Source organism: Gasterosteus aculeatus, chromosome 4, assembly GCF_964276395.1.
Source record: "Gasterosteus aculeatus chromosome 4, fGasAcu3.hap1.1, whole genome shotgun sequence".
NCBI lineage: Eukaryota > Metazoa > Chordata > Actinopteri > Perciformes > Gasterosteidae > Gasterosteus > Gasterosteus aculeatus.
Window position 1 is genome coordinate 2,463,645 of NC_135691.1, and position 20,647 is coordinate 2,484,291.

At 48.2% G+C, this 20,647-nt stretch overlaps 2 protein-coding genes across 11 annotated transcripts in view; one reads left to right on the forward strand and one right to left on the reverse strand.

The window, feature by feature from the left end:
• Positions 1–1,333: 1,333 nt before the first annotated feature.
• Positions 1,334–3,266, reverse strand: spmip2 (sperm microtubule inner protein 2). Its single transcript, XM_040172693.2, has 3 exons — positions 3,030–3,266; positions 2,218–2,447; positions 1,334–1,842 (listed from the first exon to the last, which is right to left on the reverse strand). Exons 1-3 carry the CDS (start codon positions 3,088–3,090, stop codon positions 1,780–1,782), a joined length of 354 nt encoding a protein of 117 aa, XP_040028627.2. The 5' UTR covers positions 3,091–3,266; the 3' UTR covers positions 1,334–1,779.
• A 1,554-nt stretch (positions 3,267–4,820) lies between these two features.
• Positions 4,821–20,647, forward strand: part of rapgef2b (Rap guanine nucleotide exchange factor 2b) — an 88,131-nt gene continuing 72,304 nt past the window's right edge. For all 10 annotated transcript variants that reach the window (XR_013467530.1, XR_013467531.1, XR_013467534.1 and 7 more), the window contains exon 1: positions 4,821–5,619. Coding sequence is in view for 3 of the 10 variants with exons in the window: in XM_078102037.1 (XP_077958163.1) it covers positions 5,551–5,619 (69 nt within the window). In the remaining 7 variants the exon portion in view is untranslated. The remainder of the gene's footprint in view (positions 5,620–20,647) is intronic.

A 20,647-nucleotide genomic window follows, 5' to 3' on the forward strand; every position in this document is an offset into this window, starting at 1 on the left:
ATCCATCGTGTCGGGACGAAACCAAAGAGGCGGTGAAATAAATGATTGAGGCCAGATTCGAATGACATCAATTATCCCCATGTGTGCCTACAGGGTGTGTTACGTTTTACTTGTTTAATGTTCTCTCCGATATTAAATAGTCACCTTTCGACTTGTCATTTATTTAATATTGTGTCAATGTCTTTCATATCCAAAGGGTAACACCTGGTTTGAGAATTAACTAATGGGTTTGAATTTGTTCTTAAAGTGTTATTATTTAAAATAATTCTAACGGTCCCATATAATTAGTTATTGTGATAAAAAATCTTTTACAACTTTTTGGGCAATTTTATTCTCGCAGTGGTTCGATTGTCTTTCCAACAATGGATGCTCACACTGGCGACGTACGCCGGCTCTGCTCCAGGCCCTCTGTTTACCACTGAACGCGTCCCGATAAGCCGACTAAACCTCCCACTTTGCCAACAAGCCAAACCCAGAAGGGCATCGCTGCCGCGTCCCAGTATGTCGGCCTTGATCACACCGATCAGACGCCTCTTTAGGCTTCGACTGATGTCTGCGTGGAGCTGCTGGTTGTCGGTGGTTTAGCGGCTGTGTGTGCCTCTGCATGCTTCCAGGGTGTACAGCTTGTGTGAAACAGCCGGAGTCACATGTGCTGTTGTAATGCATGTGGTTCCTCTTGCATAGGAGAGATCAGTAGCTTTGTCCAAACAGGGACCGGTACCTCTGGACCTGGTCTTCCCTGCCCTCCTGCGTGGGATCTGCCGCGTTGTGCACGTTGCATTTCGACAAGTTGCTTTCGGTGTGTGCATATCATGTGGAACGTCATCAAATTCTCCTTAAAAGTAGATTTGCTTTTTGTTTTCTTCCCCGATTCCGATTCCGACAGCTGAGCCGTGTTCCCCGCTCACGTATTCACTTTGCATTATCTCCTCTTATTATTGAAATATTTGTTGGTATGTTGAAGCAAAAATTTCGTCTCTTTCAGTATTTTGGTCTGAAATGTTTCTCCAAAATGTCCCATTGGTGTTCAGACGGGTGAGTAACTTACATTAATCTTGATGCTCCCAAAACAGTCCAGTGCCCCACATGCAGGAACCTGCGTGTGTTTTCTGTCCCCACTCATTTATTTAGGCTTTTCCTGCATGCTCACCACTAGTGGGGCGACTTTTGTCAGGTCGTCATAGTAACAGCGTGACATTGGGGGGAAGAGATGGAGCGTAACAGCGAAGCAGCTGCAGGACCGCAGGTTGGACAACGCATGCTTTTTACGGGTAGGAGAAGCACCCAGAGCCTCGATTGAGCCATTCAAATGAGAGCAATTCTAGGAAGATTTAGGAGAGTCGACATAGTAACAAGGTTTATTCTAAATAAATCAACAGATTCAAGTTCTCTCCTCGACTTTATAGTAAGGCTAAAATGCTGTGTGATGAAGATTAAAGTCCCACAGGAGCTCACGTGTACTGTAACATCTTGTTTAAGAAGTACATGGAATGTGAATGTGTGTAGATGTATTAAAGAGTATTAAAGAATAATGTTAGTAAGATAGAAGATGAAGCGTTCAGAGTTCTACTTTAGGTCAGTATTAATGTCTCGGGTGTGTCTCTCTTCCCACAATAAGGGAAGTGTTGCATTGTGGGCGGGGAAGCAGAAAAGCAACAATGCAGTCACTCAACACCGCGCCACCTGAGCCGTTCCCACTCATCCATTCAACACACAAACACACACTTGGGACGACTTCCAGGACCCGGCGTGTCCAACGTGAGGGTCACAGACGGCGTCCTACTGGTCGCCCTGGAACCGCTGAGTCACTCTGTCCTCCAGCGCCGTCCGCACCTCAGTCCTCTGTCAGAAAAAGGACGGCCGTTTGATTCCTCACTGAGGTGCCTTTTCTTTTATCAGACGACACGTTACGTCATCCGAACTCTCGTTGTTCTGAGGAGCAAAGGTCAAAAGTTCCCCTTTCTGGTAATGAATGTGTGGAATGCTATCAATATTCATGATGTCTGGACTACACACAAAAATAACACTAATCAAAAAAGCTTTTTTTATTATTATATCGATAAATCTGATGCAGATTTGACAATTCCATTTATTTTCATTGTCAATGTGCTATGGTTTGTCCTCACGTTCATGACATTTCTGCGTATTCGCCGCCACATCCAGCCATTTCTCCGAACCTCATTTGCATAAGACGCACACGGTGCATTTGAGCTGTACCTTAATTTGCATGTTGCTGAGCAGCGTCCCGCTGTTCAGCAGCTGGTTGTACTGCCAGCCCCAGCCCACCTCCCCCACGCGGCCGTGCTTGGGCGTGGGCGGAGGGGCGTCGGGTGCAGCTTGGCACAGGTAGCTGAGGTCGCCTGTGGCCTCGGGGGACGAGGCGCCCACTCCGATGGAGCGGGGGAAATAATTGGATCTGGGCCGGTAGTCTCCGATTCCACCCGGGCCTCGTGGGAGTTAGTGGAAATGTGAGAAAAGAAGGTAAGCAGATATCCAAATCGACCCGAGACACCGATGGAGAGAGAGGCGTTATTAAAAAGAAAGAGATACAATGGAAACTAATTCATCTAAAAAAAAAGAGTCCATATACACAGCATTCAGCAACAGGGGATTTTTTTAAAAACAAATTAATGATTTAATTAAGAGATTTTAAAGGATCAATGTATTTCAGAACATGCACCCTTTTAAAGTTTATTACTAATGACCTAAAGGAATATGTTATTATCCTTATAAATGAAAGATTCAGCGAGTTGTATGTGAACTGTTACAGTGTTAGTACACTTCCACATGCCCTACTGTATAAAACAAACATCATTTACTATCACAGAGGCTCCCACAGGCACACACACAGTTTGTCAATGCTCTTGTGACCACAACTTTAGTGCCACCGTGTGTCCAATTACAGTTATATTTGGACCATAAGAATAATTCTATGATGTCACATGATTGAAGTACGTGGGTCATAATAACATCCATATTCTAGAGACATCCTAGAATCTTCCTAGAATTGCTCTCAGTGCTTCTCCTACCTGTAAAAAGCATGCGTTGTCCAACCGGTGGTCCTGCAGCTGCTTCACTGCTACGCTCCATCTCTTCCCCCCAATGTCTTAGTTTTGTATTTGCGGGTTAGGTGCACCCACTGTATATCATGAGGCCCCCTTGGGTGATAACCTGAGCCCAGCTGTCTGCTCTGTCCGCGGGGTCATGGCCGGTTGTCAGGCAACCACTGGTTGTCATGGCGTCAGCGGGGCTGTCTTAGTTACATTCTGAAAACAAAGGATGCTCTATTGAAGGGCCTACATGTAACTTTATTGCAGATATTATTAATGGGAAGAGATTCATATGTAGACATAAATATAAAAATAATAATGTTATTTGAAATATGAAATATATGCTTTCTTATTTGCATGGTGAACAATCCTAACATTAGTAAATATTTTAGTGAAACCTTCAACAGCAAATTACATTTATATTGTTTAATTCGTTTGTGTGCTGTACTTATTCATTCATGTACCAGTAAAAGACTATTTTAGTTAGTAAGTTATTTATTTATCATTAGTTTTGTATTTTTGTTGTCATTAACTTTATAATGATCATATTTTTGACATTGTGGATCAAGACATCAAGAACCACCTGAAATTATGTGAAGTGGGGAACATAAATCATATTTTTGGTTAAAGAAAAACATGCATATATTTTAGATCATTCTAAAGCAGCAGCCTTCGGCCTCAATGAAAGTTTGGTTCAGTCCTGGCTGAGGACTCGGCGGGCTGCTTCTCCTTCACTGACCCCAAACATCTCAACGCGGTTGGGGTCGGGGGTCCGGGTTATCAGATGCAGCCCTCCATCCCTCCCCTTCTTGGGTAAATAGCCCACACAGGCCCAAGGTGTGTTTCCTCTTCCTGGGGCGGTGCTCCTGAGAGACAGAATCCTCTGTCATCATACGGCTTTATGGTTTCTGCCCCGAAGAGACAATCACACCTCTTGACATTTTCCAGATTGTCTGACCTTCATTTGTCAAATAATGATGTAATGTTGTCTCTTTTTACGCAGGTGGGAGGTTCTGGTCATAATACAGATTGCTACAACTATCAATTTATATATGTACATTATTATTAGCATTATTATCAGATCTGATTACAGTTTATTTTATATTACGTTTAAACACTTGTGTAATCAAGATTAGTGTTCAGTTAAAATAACTGAACGTCGAGCGGCTGTAATAAGAAATAGTTTCGAGATTTGGGCCTGGGGAACTGTATTGAGAAGAACATTTTCTTTCTTTCTTTTATAGTTCATCTAAATGTGCATTACCTCGTCAGGTCACTAGATGGTCGCCAAGCATCATTGTTTAATATTGTCCTTCCCTTCCCATTCACACTTTTTTCTTTTTTCTTTTCTTCTGGAAAATGGACTCGCCCATGGGCCGCCCCACGTGACTAAATCACCGTCAAGTCAAACACAGATAACAGCGGTTGTCAAAGAAATTGTATGAATGTCCCTTCAAAATAAGATAGCAGCGACGTGACACTAACCATGCACACTGTAAGCAACGCACAAGAAATAATTAAGACATACTCATTGGAATGAACAGAACAGATATATTGTTTTGTTACATTGTGGTGTCTGGGAGTGCAGTGCGTTGCTTTTAATGTAGTCTACTGTGGAATTAACAATCGCATGTAGCCATCCGCTATGTTTGCATATTTTCTAAGTTTATTAATACGTAGCTGGGAAAGTGCAATGTTTTTTTGGTGGGGCCCGGGGTGGGGTTACACTAAAGTATATATTTTCTTCACCTAAGACCCCTCCCTAAATATACCGTTTTCTTCCTCGTCTCTCTGTAACAACATCCTGCATGGGAGCCCGGAGGTTTTATTTTGAAACCCTCATAAGGAAGTGTAGCCGTTAACTGGGCGGCGACTTTACTCCGCCGTGTCAGTCACCATGGTGGCGTACAACAGAGCGCAGCGGCGGCGGACCGAGCCCCACTTTTCGACCCATTAAAAATGTTGATGTAATGCCTTCTCCCGGTGAGTGGATTCGGCTCTGCCTCTCGCGATGGACGCCAGGCTGCTGCTGACCGGATAACTGTTCGCCCACTTTTTTTTTTCTTTCTTTTCTTTTTCTTTTTTTTTTTTCTCCTCGTCGCTGGATCCCGCATGTAATTTATTTTTCGCGAGGAGACGAGGAATGGCTTTGAACGGCTTCCGCGAAGGGACCCTGCTTTTTTGTGTTACGGTGAGAAAATAACTCCAGACAGAGGCTCCGCAAGTTTTCTTCTCGCTGGGACCGCTGTCGGCGGCCGGTTTCATCCCCGGCGACAGAACCGCAGACGCCCCGGGGGAGACCGCTCGGCCGTCTGGCTCCGGTCGTGGCCTGGCTCCGGGCACTCCCAGCTTATCCGCTAGCTTCGGACCACAGCGGGGCGGCGGCGGCGGCGGGGGCTCTTCTTTTGTTTGGCTCCACGGCGCTGGATATCTAAAGAAATAACACTTATTCAGCACCGGGAACTCGATACCCTCTGCGGACGACGTCGTCCCGAAAACAATGGCGTCTTACGTGGACAACAGCTTTCGGCAGGCTGTGATGATGAATCCGGCTGAAAGGACGCAACAGGTCAGTCGAACCTTTTTTTTTTTGTTGTTGTTTTACTCTCGCAAACAGCGCGTCGGCTGTGGATTCGGGGGTCGTGCACTTTGCGGCGTTAACACGCAACGTTGCAACGGAAGTCCGCGGCTGCAACAAAGTAGCGGAGCGTTCGCAGGGTGTCCGCGTGCAGCCGCCGCCACTCGTCCCCCGTGTCGGTGGCCCCGGCTGCAGCCCGCTAAGCCCCCCCTCTATCAGCAGGGGTGATCAGGGCTACTTAACGTGACGGGAGCCGGGAGTTCGGTGCGGAATGACACCGGGGCCGCAGTTTGTGTGCGTGCCCCGCTTCCGCACGCGAGACTCGGTCAACTTGCGCGGCGCACACGCATTCACGATAGAAAAAGAACATGCGAATGATAGAAATATGTGTGCACGTCAGAGGCGCAGTCTGTGGCTAATCCTCCAACTAGCCAATAGCTTACATTAGCTTAGCAACCCCCCCCATCGTCATGTTGTCATGTTGTTCAGTTGTGCGGTGGGACACTGTGCTCCTGGGGTTGTTGTGTCTTCATCGCCTCTTGTGCCGGCTGATCCGTACCGGTCCAACTCCTCTGGGATGTTTTGTGAACATGCAAACCGTGTGACATGCCGGGTTTAACATATGAGCGGTTAGAATTGGCAGATAAACGCTGTAAATCCTGGTTTGCCTGCACGGCTTCCACTGCAAATGGATGCAACTTGTGCCACGAGAGGCCCCCCGGCACTCAGGGGTCCCATCTGACCCCTGCAGCCCGGCGCATTTCCTTTTTTATTTCTTTCCCCTTCGATGGTCTGGATTCTTGTTTGTGAATTGCTCGCCACTTATGTGGTCCGTTTAGTAGTTCTCTGTAAATTGCTTTTTAATTGTTCCTATTTCTGATTGTGACTTCAAGCCGGCGGTGCACGGCGCGCGTCGCCTGTCGCCTCGTTCTTCTGCACCAGCTGAGAGATTTAACGTCAACGTGGTTCTCTGACGAGAATACGCCAAGACCAATTACATGGGATGTGTGAGTTGGAACGTGGACGGAATAACGCACATATGCCAACATATGTGTGATTCAGTAAAAAAAAACTACTGAATGTCTGTGGTCCTTCACACTCTGGTTCGGACCCCCTGCTGTGTCGCTATGCAAACATTTCACCCAGTTTGATCATTTGACCACACGGCTAGGCTTAAACAATCCTGACTTATTTCTGTCAGGATCAAAACGCATCTTGTCGCTCTGCTGAGAGAAGAAGTCAACCCGCTTCTTCTCAGTGATCTCCAGAAAAAAGCAACAGACAGTCCTTCTGACCTTAATCTCCCCGGTGTTGTGAGGCTCCCCACCCCCGGGTGCCAGGGGAAATGACTGACCACTGGACAAGCGAGGCCGCGGCCACGCCCCTTCTCACATGTGAATTCATTCATGTTGTGAACTTTTACTATTTTCTTCTTAAACCTGCGGTTTGGCCCTCAGCACCGCGCCGATCGACATTCTTGATGTGTTCTCGGGTTTAAATGGGACTCCGACTATTGAGCCGAAACGTTCCAGCTATTGCTCCATCACGGCACACAGTCGTCTTAATCGTGCCGTGCAGATGATGGATGTTATCACGTGGACTCGATGTGCCTTTCATCTTAAAAGAGCTCCTCCTTTTAGGGGGGTCTCTTTCATCTCCGCACAGAGGAGGGAAGCAGACCAAACCAGGACAAGCACATGATCAGATTTGACAGCGAGCCGGACTCTTAATTCTTAACTCTTATTCTGAGCTTAATATTCCATCAAAGAGGACTTTTCGGGACACCTCAGACACAAACCTAGCCGATGGGCAGTTGCTCGCTACTTTTTCACCACGCTCGCTCCTCATACAAAAGCAAAGCACAACCCGTGCATGTTCGTGTTTTTACACGTCACTCTGAGGGTTTCAGGGTGTTTGGACTGTTACTGCGGACCGCAAAGGCGTTGAACTGAGCCACGCGCACGAGAGCGGTGTCTTTCAATGCGGCATTCGTTTCTTTATCTCGCCATTCGACTGTTAGTCATGAAGGACCTTATGCAACCTGAGACTGCCCCACCCCAATCCGGGCGAAAACCCAGTGAATTGTCAAGTCTTACTGGAACCAAATGCTGCGAACCGTCGTCCTGCTCTTTGTTTGGCCAGGTGGCAAAGCTGAAGGCCACAAAACAACCGCCGCGCTGACCCTGCTTCTCATTCACGTAGCTGCAGGGATAAAGCCTCCCACTTTACATCGTTTCCACATATCCTGCGCCAGCACAGGGGATCGGCGCGGGCCTGCAGAGGTTGCACCGGAGGAAACGAGAGCGAAAACAAGAGCATTTGGGGCGACCTGCAAAACAATCCAAAGAGTAACAACGACGTCAGCCAGTTGTTACTCAAACTGTGTTTCAAAGAGCAAAGGAGTTCAATGGTCCAGCTAAGATGGCAAATATTCAAATCCTTTGTGTGCAGATCAACCGGGGCACATTTGTTTTTTTAAATGACCTAAAGGGAGACTGTAAAGGGAAGGTACAACTTGGCTGTACATCAGTACAATAACATTGTCGTCAAAGTATTGGCTAAACTAGCCACTTGCAGTAAATACTGTTGTGCAGTAAATGCTATAGTAACCAAACCACACGGCCACACCGATGTGTGCATCTCCGAACCTGGAGAGGAAGTCGTTGTCAAAGGTTGTAAACTGACCGATGAGCACAAGGCGGCTCCGTCTCTCAGTATCCTGTACCTTTTTTTTTAAATTTATTTATTTATTTTTATAGGAGAAGCAGGAAGCAGGAAAGCATCCGGATGCTTTTTGAAGAACAACAGAACGCCTTTCAGCCGCAAGGCTGTTTGTGTTTTTTGATTCTCGGTTGTTTTGCAGCTGCCCTCCTATTTCCACCAAGGCGTCAGAAGCAAGTATGTATTTAAAAACCACCTCCAAGTTGCTGGCACGGGAAGTAGGACAGATTCCTTAAACATGTTTACTGGATTTGTAGTAGTGTCGTTTCCCAGATTCTTAAAAAAAACCAAAACCCTCCCAGCTTCCTCTGCAGCGTTGTCCCTGTAGAAGTGAAGTGATGTCACATGTTATTCCTGTGTTGAAAGGGGAGGCCAATGTGGTTGCACACGCACGCGCCGGTCACAGTGACGTCGTCCTCCCAGTTTAAATACAGGGGAGCATTTGAGGAAGAAAATAAATAAAGCAATGCAACAGACTCAGACGATTGGCTCGTTTTAAATAGTGATCTTGATCCCAGTATCGGATATTGCGATGGTAATAAAGCAAACGCATCAAAAGCGTTGGTTTGTCAGTGTTGTGTCTGTACAGGGAGCAGCTGATGAACGGCTGGAGTTCAATCGTGCGGCTCTTTACTGCAGGAAGGTGGCGTTTGCGGGGGGTTTCTCTGTACTCCACACGGCTGGTATCGCACAGGGAATGTTGGCGTTCCAGAAAGCGCTCGTGTCCTGAACGCACCAGGATGTTTGTGCAGCCCGCCGTACCCGACGTGTCGCTCGCTGAGCTCCAGTAAGCGAAAGGCCGATGCGGTTAAGGGCGTGTTTTTAAACGCGCTGCTGAGATTGAAGAAAGTCGAGCACAGAGGGGCGTTCAAGCGTCGAAGCTTGATTAAACACGAGCGATGCACAGAACTAAGCTTTACTTCCAGGGATCTGCCGGAGGTTTTGTGTAACCGCAGATAGAAGAAAAAATACAATTTTTTGTCTTTTTCTGTTGTTGCCGTGTTTCTGCCTCCAAGTGTTGTTTGTTCTTTCTGTTCTGTTTGTTTGATCTCTAACTTTATCGCGTCCTTGTTGCGATGTTCCTGGCGTTAAAGCTTCACTCCGTGGCCGTGTTGCATGCTGGTCTATCGACTCTGCTGAGGAACTGATGAATCTTTTGGGTATTGCATTTTGAAATCGAACTAAAAGATTATTCCGAGCTTTTCTCTCGAGTTGAGTTACTGGAATTGCTTTGTTTGTCCAGGAAAAAATAGATAATTATAATTGAAATATAATCCTAAAAGACTCAACAAAAATTTACATTTAACAATCTGAAATTTTAGAATTTCTTTCTAAAAGTAGCCACCAGTGTAAAAAAAACCCCGCACTGCCAAATGATTAAAGATTTTTCGGCAGGGAAGAAGGATGAAGCTTCCTCGACTGGCGCTAAGGGGGGCGGCTCTACTGAAACAAACTCTATCTGGTCTGATCGGCCAGGCTGTCGCCTCGACGGTCACGCTGTACATTTGCAGCCGCTGACACAACAGGAGTTCAGACGCGTGTGTTTCGGTTCCTTGTGTTCACATTCCTCTCGATATTTTTAAAGGCAAAGAAAAACAACTCCTGAATTCAAGGCTCCAGAAATTCCACAGGCCTCCGCAGCAGAAAGCCGGCGACCTCGTGCTACCGAGCGACCGCAGCCTTTACATAACTTATAATAACGCAGAGAATGAGCGCTTCGTGGCGTTCGGTATTTACATGACGGCTATAGAATTACTCCTCGTTAAGAGCCTCATTCCTGTGCACGTTGGAAGGAAAAGGCCGGTGGCGTAAGTGAAGCATAAATCCAGCAGTTTTTTTTTTCCCCATTGTTTTTTAATTCTTTTCTAAATCGGTTACGGCGGTAATGCGTTTATACAAACAACCACCGGACTCCTTTTTGAGTGAATTTGCCTCCTCGCCGCGGTCCCACGCAGGACGGGCTCGTCTGCTGAATAATCTGCCGTTTTTTAATCCTCCCTCCCGGTGAAGCGCTCAGACACGAAGTGGATCAGATGGAGAGCTGATTAATTAGAGTTCTCTAATTCCCAGTATACTGGTCGGCCGTGCAGCTAATACTTGTTTACAGCGTCCGTAACGGCGGCACTTGGAGACGCACCGACGGGGTCAAAGCCAGGACGGCGTTGTACTCCGTAACAACACTCTAATTAATCTTTGGAGATTAATGTATGAGTTGCATTTTGCATTTATTTGTAATCCTTAATTCATACAAAGGACGGCTCACCTGCTTCTTAAGATGAACTTAAGTTAAAGCTTTCAAACATTCATCGGCGAGGTAGAAAGCACTCTCAGGTCCTCCGATCCCTTTAGGATATTGATGTTACACCTAGTTATCAATTCTACATTTGCTAGGTGCCACACTTAGCGCCACTCCGATGGCATTCACCACTAATCCCCCCCCCCCCTCCGCCAGTCATTGTGCGTCTGTATGCAAAGGAAGTCCAGTGTCAACAAACGCACACTGCGGAGTTCCAGAGCAGTGAAAGTGTCATGATGGCAGATCAGAAGATGTTGTTTTTGTGACTCCGTCAAAGACGCCGTTGAGCCGGCGGCCTTTCATACGCTGTGACTCTCGTCACACCGTTTCTCTGGATGAGCCTGATGTGGCCCGTCGTGCCTCACGCGAACTGCGGTTTGTGAGCAGCTGCAGCTGCGGCGGCGGTGGTGGTGGCGGCGGGCGGCAGGTGATCACTCGCCATTTGTGAGCTAGCAGCCGTGATTCATTACAGCACAACCGGCGCGCTCTCTCCGCTAATGGATGCAGTTGTCAGAAAGGGAAAGCGGCTGCAGCGACGGCTCCTCGGGTTCCGACAGTGGGAACGGGTCTGAAAAGGGGGGGGGGGAGGAAATGGCCCCACGCACGCAACATTGTTTTTCGTTTCCACGCCAGTGACTAGGAATGCGGTTGTTGCGCTCCCTGCGAGCTGTGGAGCAGATTGGTGGGCGATATCTGTCCGGGTTGCAACCTTATCTTTTTAATTGCTCCCCGAGGGTTTGTCCAACCTGCGGCCGGTCACGTTTCTGCCCCCCCCTTACCCCCCCGTGGCCCATCGGGGGGGAAAATGGTCATTACCGAAGGCCTCAACGCAATCGGATTCTCATCGACGTGTTTGACAGTTTCCCCCCTGCTTCTTTTTGGGAAGAAGGGGATAATTACCACGATCACCGATACCGCTGATGACCGTCCGGAGGTTGTCAGGGCGCTCGCTCTCCAACCAGAGGCCGTGTGTGTACCCACATTATTACTTCTTCCTTCTTCTACTTAAAGGCTTTACCTTTGGGAAAGGTTCATGGAAACCGGTTTATTGCAGTGATGCAACCTTCCCCTTTCAGCCCATTTCGTTCTTATTCCACCCGGGTGACATTAGTGTGCGCTCTTCTCACACCAACCGAGCAATGATTCCTTACAAAATGCCACCCGGCATAATTTTATTAAACGCCGCGAGTTCACCGGCGCCTCAGACCTCGACCGTGCTAATTGACACTTCCCTCGGCTGAACCTCCAAAGAGTCGTCCGCCGCCAGTTGTTTTCCCATATGGTCCTATGTTTCCTGCGCACTCGAACCCTTCAAGCTGAGGGTCGACCCCCCGTCATTAATCATTGCTGCTGTTGCTCGTGTGCCGCTCTCCTTACGGGTCATGCGGGCTTGGCGGAGGGAATGCCAAGCATCACAAACAGGCTCACGGAAGAACAACGCGGTTCACTGTGTTATTCAGGAAAAAGAACCCGGGTCAACTGTACATCGCAGCACAAAGGGGCGAAAATCAATCCCGGTGACAGAATCCTGGTGGTGCTGCAAGTTTATTCACTGTGAAGCGTCGGCCCACACGAGTGCATTTCCACAACAACAGTGGCACGAGCAACCCGGGTAAACGAGTCCAATGCAGAATGAATAAAGATCCAAAACGTACACCTCCTTGGTATTACGGTCTCGTCTATATGTTGTGATGAATACTTCACTAGGCGGTTAACAGGTACTGGGTAATACCTGTGTTTTATTCAACGTTGGCTATATGGGAAGTCATCTTTGAATCAAAGTCTATTCGCTCCAAAACAGCTGATGGTGCATTTCTTTTATTGCAACATTTCAGAATAATTATTGCTTCAAGAAAAGGAAACGTGATAAAAAAAGGCTTTGTGGTTCTTGGTCTGTATTTGTTTTGAAAGATATAAAAAAGAGATATATTTGAAAGATATATTTTTGCCGGGTCAATCGTTTACCTGCATTGGCAAATATAAAAGATGAAGAATGCGATTTTTTTTTTTTGTTCACGCAAACCACCACGTGAGTGTTTCCATTGTGCCGTATCCTACAGCCACACTGATTAGTCTGCATGGGGAGTTCTCGCTGTGTTGGACTACGAGTACATGGAGGCGGGCAGAATGACAATAAAGGGCCCTTGAGCCTGAACCTGACGCTGTTTGGGTCAGGTGACGGGAGCGCGTGACGGCCGTCTCGTGTGCGTTTCACCTGTGTAGGCCTGGCCGAACGAAGCCTGTGTCTGATTGTAATTGGAGGGAAAGCTGCAGGCCGCTCATGCGTGCTTCCCTATCGGCTCGGCTGCTCTGAGAGTGCTGTGGACCCGACACAATGACGCCCTGTTACAGCTTCTGCCTGTCAAAAACACTTGAAGTCACACCAATTATTTTGTCGCTGCACTGGGAACAGCAGTTTAAGCTAATTTGAACCAACTGCGGCTGTACTGATGCCAAGGCGAGTTAAACAAAGACCTGTGTTTTATTTTTATATATATATATTACTATACACACAATAACCCATGACTTACAGTCTGACCTCCTTTTTTTATAGAGCAGAATATGGAAAAGATTCATAATTGCAATAAGAGAACAAAACATTTTTTGAACGGTGAGAATATTCTACGAATGATTCCATACATTAGATCATTTTTAGGTTGGCTATGGTATTTTATTTGGGAAGGAATATACACGTTACCGTCAAAGGAGCCTTCTTTTAAAGTGTAAGAAATAAACTGTTCTAAGGAAACAAACCACAGGCGGAACATGTTGGGCAACAACAAATTACAAACGTTTACATAGAGCAAGATGAAAATAAAACGTGAAATGACATACTAGGAGAGAGCGCCTTGAGTCAGACACTAGCTTAAGTAGTGCCGAGGAAAGGGCAAACCCTAAAAGACCACAATGGTTCGCTGTGCTTCTTTTGTAAAACATCCTCAGGATATCGGCTGAAATGCCCGTCCGTCTGGAGCGGAGGCCTATTTTAGTCTGCGTGAAGTGCAAAGCCTTGGGTGGGATCGTTGTAAACAGGAAACCTCCATTGAGGCGAGCCGGGCTCACCGATGTGGCACGGAGACCCGGCTCGGGAAAGGACCGGTGAGCAGCGCCTCTCTCGGGATCGCAATGCCTCGAATTCCTTTCACCGGGGGACAACAATGGAGGGTTGGAAATGGCTCGTGGAGGTATTATCTAATGCTTTCTCGTGGAGGCGCGAGAGGCGCGGATCTCTTTGTAGCCGCTGTGGCCCGAGCCGGCAGCTCCCCCGGTGCATCATCAGCGCACATTTACCAAAGTGGCTTTTGCCAGCAACACTGTCTTTGTCCCCTCTCGGGACGGAAGGTCGCAGCCTTCGGTGATAAAAAAAGGCGAAGAGTCACACCTGACACAGGCAGGCACTAGACCCCCCCCCCCCCCCCCCCTGCTCCATTGTGATGCCGAGAGCATGAAAGCGCACAAATGGACGCGTCGTCTAGGTGCCAACAAAAGGTGCCGCCGCTGCCGCCTCGCTGGCAGGGAACACGCTGTTCCTGTACGGATGGACTCCAAACACGAGGCCCCTGGCACCGCCAAGGTTGCTTTTTACATACCAACGTAGGGATTTAGTGCATAGTGAGTCAAATTCACTATTTTTTGTTTTAGATTTGTGTTAGATCTTTTTGCGGTTGAGATGCAGCATCAAGGTATTACTTTTGGCCATGCTGGGTGATTTTCCATTATTTGGTACAAGTATAGGGGAAGACGTCTAGGCCCTTGACCACAGTTTTTATACCAAAACAAGTATAAAACTTGAGTCCACTATAAATATAAAATGCTTAAAAGGCATCTGATTGCATGCATGTTTACTCGAATGACAAAAAAACATCATTGTACATTACAGACATTACCGTGATCAAGGATCGTGTCCTTTTCCCCCCCATTTCATTTAAAGTAATGACCAGTAGAATGGATCCCTTTTTGTTCTTCTGCATCAACATCAACCAGACACGCCTGTAAATGCTCACCGACTATCCACTCAAATGTGCCCCTGATGGTCGGGGATCGTTCGGGGGGGCGTGGGGGGGCCCGGCACGGGGAAACTCCTGGCTTGTGTGAAAGCGGCTCTCGTATTGAGAAGAGCTGCTTCGGTTGTTCCCTAGCAACCGGCAGCCGGCGCAGCGCCGTAATGCTGGAAGGACTTTATGTACAAGGCCACGAGAGAACGCGGAACATATTTGCAAGATTATTGAATTCCATAAAGAAACGCGCCGAGCCGATGCCGTCCACGCAAAGTATTGAACCTGAGCAGCGTTGTTTTTCTCCGTGGGGGATTTCTAGGAACTCCTCCTCCAGCCAAGGTGTAATCTCACAGAGGAAAGAGGAAAGGGGGAAGCGGGAGCCGTCCGCTTTCCCCCGAGAAGATTAAAGCACACCGCTACCCCATTTGATCCCCCTCTGCTCCTTGTTTTTCGCTTTGCGCTCCCATGAATTGCTCTTTTGCGTGCCGTTGCGTAACTTTAGTGGCGATTGCGCTGCACCTCCTTTTGAGGCCTTTTGTTTGAGGGAGATGGAGCGGCTTTCATTTGGCCGGACAGATGGCTTTGTTCCCGGGTACGGACCTGCTACGCTGAGGTTCAATGACGGAGCTGAGAGATCCCTTTGTGTCCAGTATTGGTCCGAGGCCACCGTTAATCCACATTCATCCCATGTTTACCATTTACATTGAGCCAAAACGAGTGTGGTGCTGTTATCCCTGATGATTAGTCTAAAAGATAGAAAGTTTAGTGCTTTTTCATGAGAAAATTGTAAATGTACTACAAAGGTAGATCAGCAAATTATCATAATTGAAAATACCAAAACATCAAATATTTTCCATTTTGCTTGATGAATTGATAATGAATTTAGAATTCAGACGACTATCTTCATGCACAGGAAAGTGCAAATATAACCTTTGCAGCACGTGTGGTCTACTCAAGATGCATGATTGGGATTTACATCAGCCGATTTGTCCTCATTTGTTGTGCAGACGTGTGTGTGTGTGTGTAGGCGGTGCAGTGACTAAATAAGGCTCGTCATGGTGACTCCGGGACAAACAACGGGCCCAATCCTGGCGTGAAATCGGGACTTGTGTTCCGCCCGGACGGATGAAAGATGAAATGTCAAGAAAATAAACGAGGAGAGGAACTTTTCGCCTCGAGTTCTGCTCTGCGTGGATCAGACGATTCCATATTTCGACTCGACTCTACAAACTCTCACCACACAATCTGCTGAGCCCCAAACACGAGATAAACACATTCAGCAACTATAACAGCGCAGCATTATCAGCTAAAGATGCACATTCTTCCCAGAGTTGGTGGAAAAACTGAGAAAAAACGAGTGTGAGTGTTGGACCTGTAAACCAGTTCTGCAGATCGCTGCTTTGCTTTGTGGCCAAAGAGCGCGTTTGTCTGAGCTGCTGCTGACCAGCCTCCTTTTTCATCATCACGCACTTCACGCGGCGTCTTTAATGTATCCGTGTGACGCTTTGATGTGCGGTTTGGCGCTCCGCTATTACGGGCTGTGACCGAGACGGCAAATAGCATGTAGTGCTAATTGGATCGCCGTGAGATCCGTGTGTCAGTGTGGCTTGACTAATGCTGTGAGGATATTAATATTAAAATGGCACCAGATGGCGGCAGGAAAGTTCTTTCTTACTTCTAATAGAATCGTGTCCGTACGCCGCCGGTGCTGAAGTTTTAATCAGTGCTCTGACCTCGTGGACTTGTGTGAATGCATCACAGTGACATTAAGTAAATTAAGAAAATACTCCAATACTTTTCCTTACCGCTGAAATAAGCGCCTTCCTCCCTCTGAGTCCCTTCTCCTCTGTTGCAACATTCAACTGGTGATTCCAGTAAGTGTTTATCTTTCCGTGTTCCTCTACACCTGTTGGGAAACACGTGTGTGTGTGTGTGTGTCAGTCATGTGAGGGCGTGGCGAGAGGAGCGCGAGTCTCTCGATACTCCGTCACCTGAGCGGGCAGCACGCCGCCTCCCAGTTGCGACGTTCATTTTTGAGATGCCGCGATGATACTCCAGCTGACTTTATCCGACGTGTGTTGGGCTAAATACACACACACACACACACACACACACACACACACACACACACACACACTATCTGTGTTGGCTGATGCGGCGATCAAAGCAGACGGGTGGGAAGGTCAGCTGACCCGTAACATTTGTTTTACTGCGGAGACGAAGATGCCACCTTTCTTTGAAACCCAATCTGCTGCTACTTGTGCAGTCCAGCATCTCGTCTGCGTGCCTCAAGAGGCCCCGGTGCATTCGACTTGTTAAGGTTTTTTTTTTATTTTTTTTATTCTGGCAGGCGGCTCAAGTAGGTGCTGTTAAGCCCATTCACATGCCCCCCCCCATCCCCTCCCGGGCCCCTTCCCGGAGCGCCAGCTGCCTGACCGCGGTGGGAAATGAACAGCGAGTGCTTTTTTTTCGAATTCGCCTGTGCCTGCGGAGTCGCTTTGGCTCCAGAGGCCACTTCAGAGGCGCGGCGGCGTCATTCAGGGGTTCGAGTCCCGTCGAGCAGGTGGCAGATGGAGTCCCGTCTTCTTGCCCTAACGCTCCTGCACAGGCAGCGGTGGAAGTGCGGTTGAAGTGCGCGGCCCTTAATTCAGCCGAAGAAGAAGCTGCGCTGGCTTAACCTGTGGGGCTCAACGTCGGCGCCACTGCTAATTAGCTCTGCATGTTATTTGCCAACGTCTTTCGGGAGGCTCACGGCCGCAGTGACAAACACGGCATCAGGAGAGGAGTCTTCCTCGGTCCTCATCACATCCAAACACAACGCTGTAATGAAACGGGTGAACCAACTTGAGATTTCTCTTCCTCTTTAGTTCTTTTCTTTTCTTTAGAACATGAGCGCGGTGAAACAGTCGCTCAGACCTCCGGCGTTGGCCGGGGACGGGCTCAGGTAGCGACGGCGCGGCGGCGGCGGCAACGTTTGTCACCACGTGACCTTGTTGTAGCCCACAAAGCCTCCACCTGCTCTCTCAGACGGGCTAATGGTTAAAAATACCCGGCAGATCCCACACTCCCTGTCAATAGAGATTCAAGGGCAGCTTGTTAACACGGGGAATGTACCAACAAAGACAAAGGAATGCGCACAACCACACACACACACACACACACACACACCTGAACACAAACAGACAGACGTGCACACAGTGGCCCCCAGTGGAACATCATACCTCCGGTGAATGGTGATGAATGTTGTGCACATTTGGCCTAAACTGCCGTCGCTGCTGTTTTGTCTGCATCGGGGGGGGGGGGGGGGGGTGGGGGCAGGTGGGGGTTCGGGGGGTGGGTGGTGTCCGGGCGGTGTCTTCACCAGTCCCACTTGGCACACGGACGCAGACGCGCTGCGGCGTTTGTGCTGAGCAGACGGTATAATGCGATATGTTGCCATTAGCGGATATTGCAGCGTAGACAACACGACCTTTCTGCCCTTGAGCAGCGGCCGCGTGACTCCCGGCGGTCCGCTCAGCTCGTTAAGCGGCTCCGCGCCGCTGACCTCCTTGTAGCTCCGCCCCCGTCGCTCCCCTGACATTGTTGCTCAGTCTGTGATGCGGCCATATGCTCTTTGTCACACGCAGACAATGATGAGGCTGGCATTTCATTTTATGCAGCGCTGCATTAAAGTCCAGCGCGGAGGTTCTAGAGAAAGAAAGAAAGGATTGTGTTGACTTTCAAATGTTATTTTATGGAAATGATTTTTAGCTGTTTCGCTAATGAACCTCAGAGGCCGTGTGCTTTGATGTACTGTCATGTAAATTATGGACGGAACTGGCAATTATATTCCCCATGGTTTCATCTTCGACATATGACACATCAGAAAATGGTGATTGCACAATTTCCTGCACCCTGAGGTGACTTCAGATGTCTTTATTCCTCCAGTCGACACCCCAAAATAAGACCCCTTAATGTAAATGAGTCCCTCGGCATGAAAAAGCCCAGTTCTGCTTGATGACAAACTTGATTTAGTCGACTAACCAATAAATGACACATCGTTGTAGAAAAAGTAATTTATGAGGCGGAGGGATTTCTAATTAAAGTCTCTAAACGTGTTTTCTTAATGAAGCTTTAAATTGATCATTTTCTGTAAGTGGTCAGCTTTTTTTGTCCAATGTGACTGTTTTCTAGTGGGTTGTGAGTCTGGTTGTCGCTTTGTTTTCAATCCAGAAAGCACTTTGCAGATTGTTAGATGGTGAAACTCGGTTGCTTCCCTCGTGTCCCGGCGGGCCCCCACATGCAGGGTGCCAGTAGTAGTCTTTAGTGTGTGTGTGTGTGTGTGTGTGTGTGTGTGTCATCTGAGGAATGCAAGCCCGTCACATAAGACGGCCCCCGCGCTGTCACGGTAACGGGACCCGGGAAGGCCGAGGGGTCGCCGGCGTAGGAAAGGCAAACCTTTTGAGAAGGTCTGAACTGGATCGCGGCCCGGTGTCAGGCGACGGATGAGCGGACACACATTCAGCCCGGTTACAGGAGGCTCGCCGTCAATTCAATAGGAAAAAAAAAGTCAATTCGCTTTAAAACTACACGTTGTGAATGGGACGGTACATCTAAGAAATCCATTCGTTGTGGAGCCACAGTTCACAGGGTGAGTGCAAAGCGCCCCCCCCCCCCCCCCCCCCCCCTCCCCCCCTCGCAGTGACAAGTGAGCAATTGTTATAAAACTAGGTCGTCCTCTCTCCCAAATTGAGGGGGGCGGTGATTACTTTGCGCGTTTCCCAGCTATTATTGGAAAAAACAGAAGGACAACAAAGTGGCGTGATCACGGCCGTGCGCGTCTTGGACGCCGGCGGCGGCGTAACGAGCCCGCCGGTGGAGCCGCGTGCAGTCTGACTGCCGCATGTTTAATTGATACGATACCCGATGCAGTCATTTGACCCCTAAACATCGAGGGAATTGGTGATTTCACAAACACAAACGTGTGGATGACGACGAGATGCGGGACCCGTGAAATGATTCAGCAGCCGTGACTTAAGCCGCTCAAGTTGCTTCTTCACCTGGCTTCCATGCCGGGCGTGAGGTCCTCCGACGCGAGATGACGCCCTGCTCACGCAGATTGGAAACGCCGCTGATCCCTCGGCCCGGTCGGGAGGGAACGGACCTGTAATCACCGGAAGGAAGGATGTTCTCGGCGGTCGGATGAGCGGGCGTTGATTTCCTCCGACTCAGCCCGTGGGCGTCTGGCTTTAACTAACACTTAAACTAGGCCCTGACACTTAATCGCTCTTTCCTGTGATGAATAACAATAAAGCCCCATGATGCATCAGTCCCCCGACGCACGCCCCGACACCGCAGCCTCTCTGGCCAAACTACCATTTGTGGATCATTCCAATAAGACAATGTGGAGATATTGGTGTGTGTGGTCATCAATCTGCTTGGGTCATCAGTGATGTGCCCCCCCCCCTCCGCTCCCTGCAGTGTCCCATTGTGTCAGAGCGCTTTGCATACCGGCTCTTTGATGTTTCTGCACGGTGGGTGATGGATGCACGCAGAGGTCGGCTATCTGCTCTCAGCCAGGGTGAAGTGGGAATGAAAGGAGGATTGAGCATGGGGGGGGGGGGAGCTAACGGACACTGTGGTGTACAGAGATAAAGGAAAGCAGAGGCACTTCTCAGCCGCGTTAAAGGGCAAATAAGCGGAACAAACATTGGATTAAAGCAGCAGCTACCTTTTTGATAATGTACTAATCACATTGAAAGCCCATTTTCCTGTATTTTCCACTTTCTTTTTTCACTATTTTGACGATAGAAAACGAACCCATCGAAGAATATTGGCACTATTTGTTTTTTGAGGCTCTTTAAAGATCAATCGGGGAGAAACCTTTACAACAAACACAAAATGATGCCGTGTATTTTTGAGCTGCAACATACAGAAGATGATTGACTGGTAGATGGAACCTGGCTTATTTTTTTAAAATATCAATTTTGATTGCTTTTCCTTCCATGTCGTCGACCAACCGATT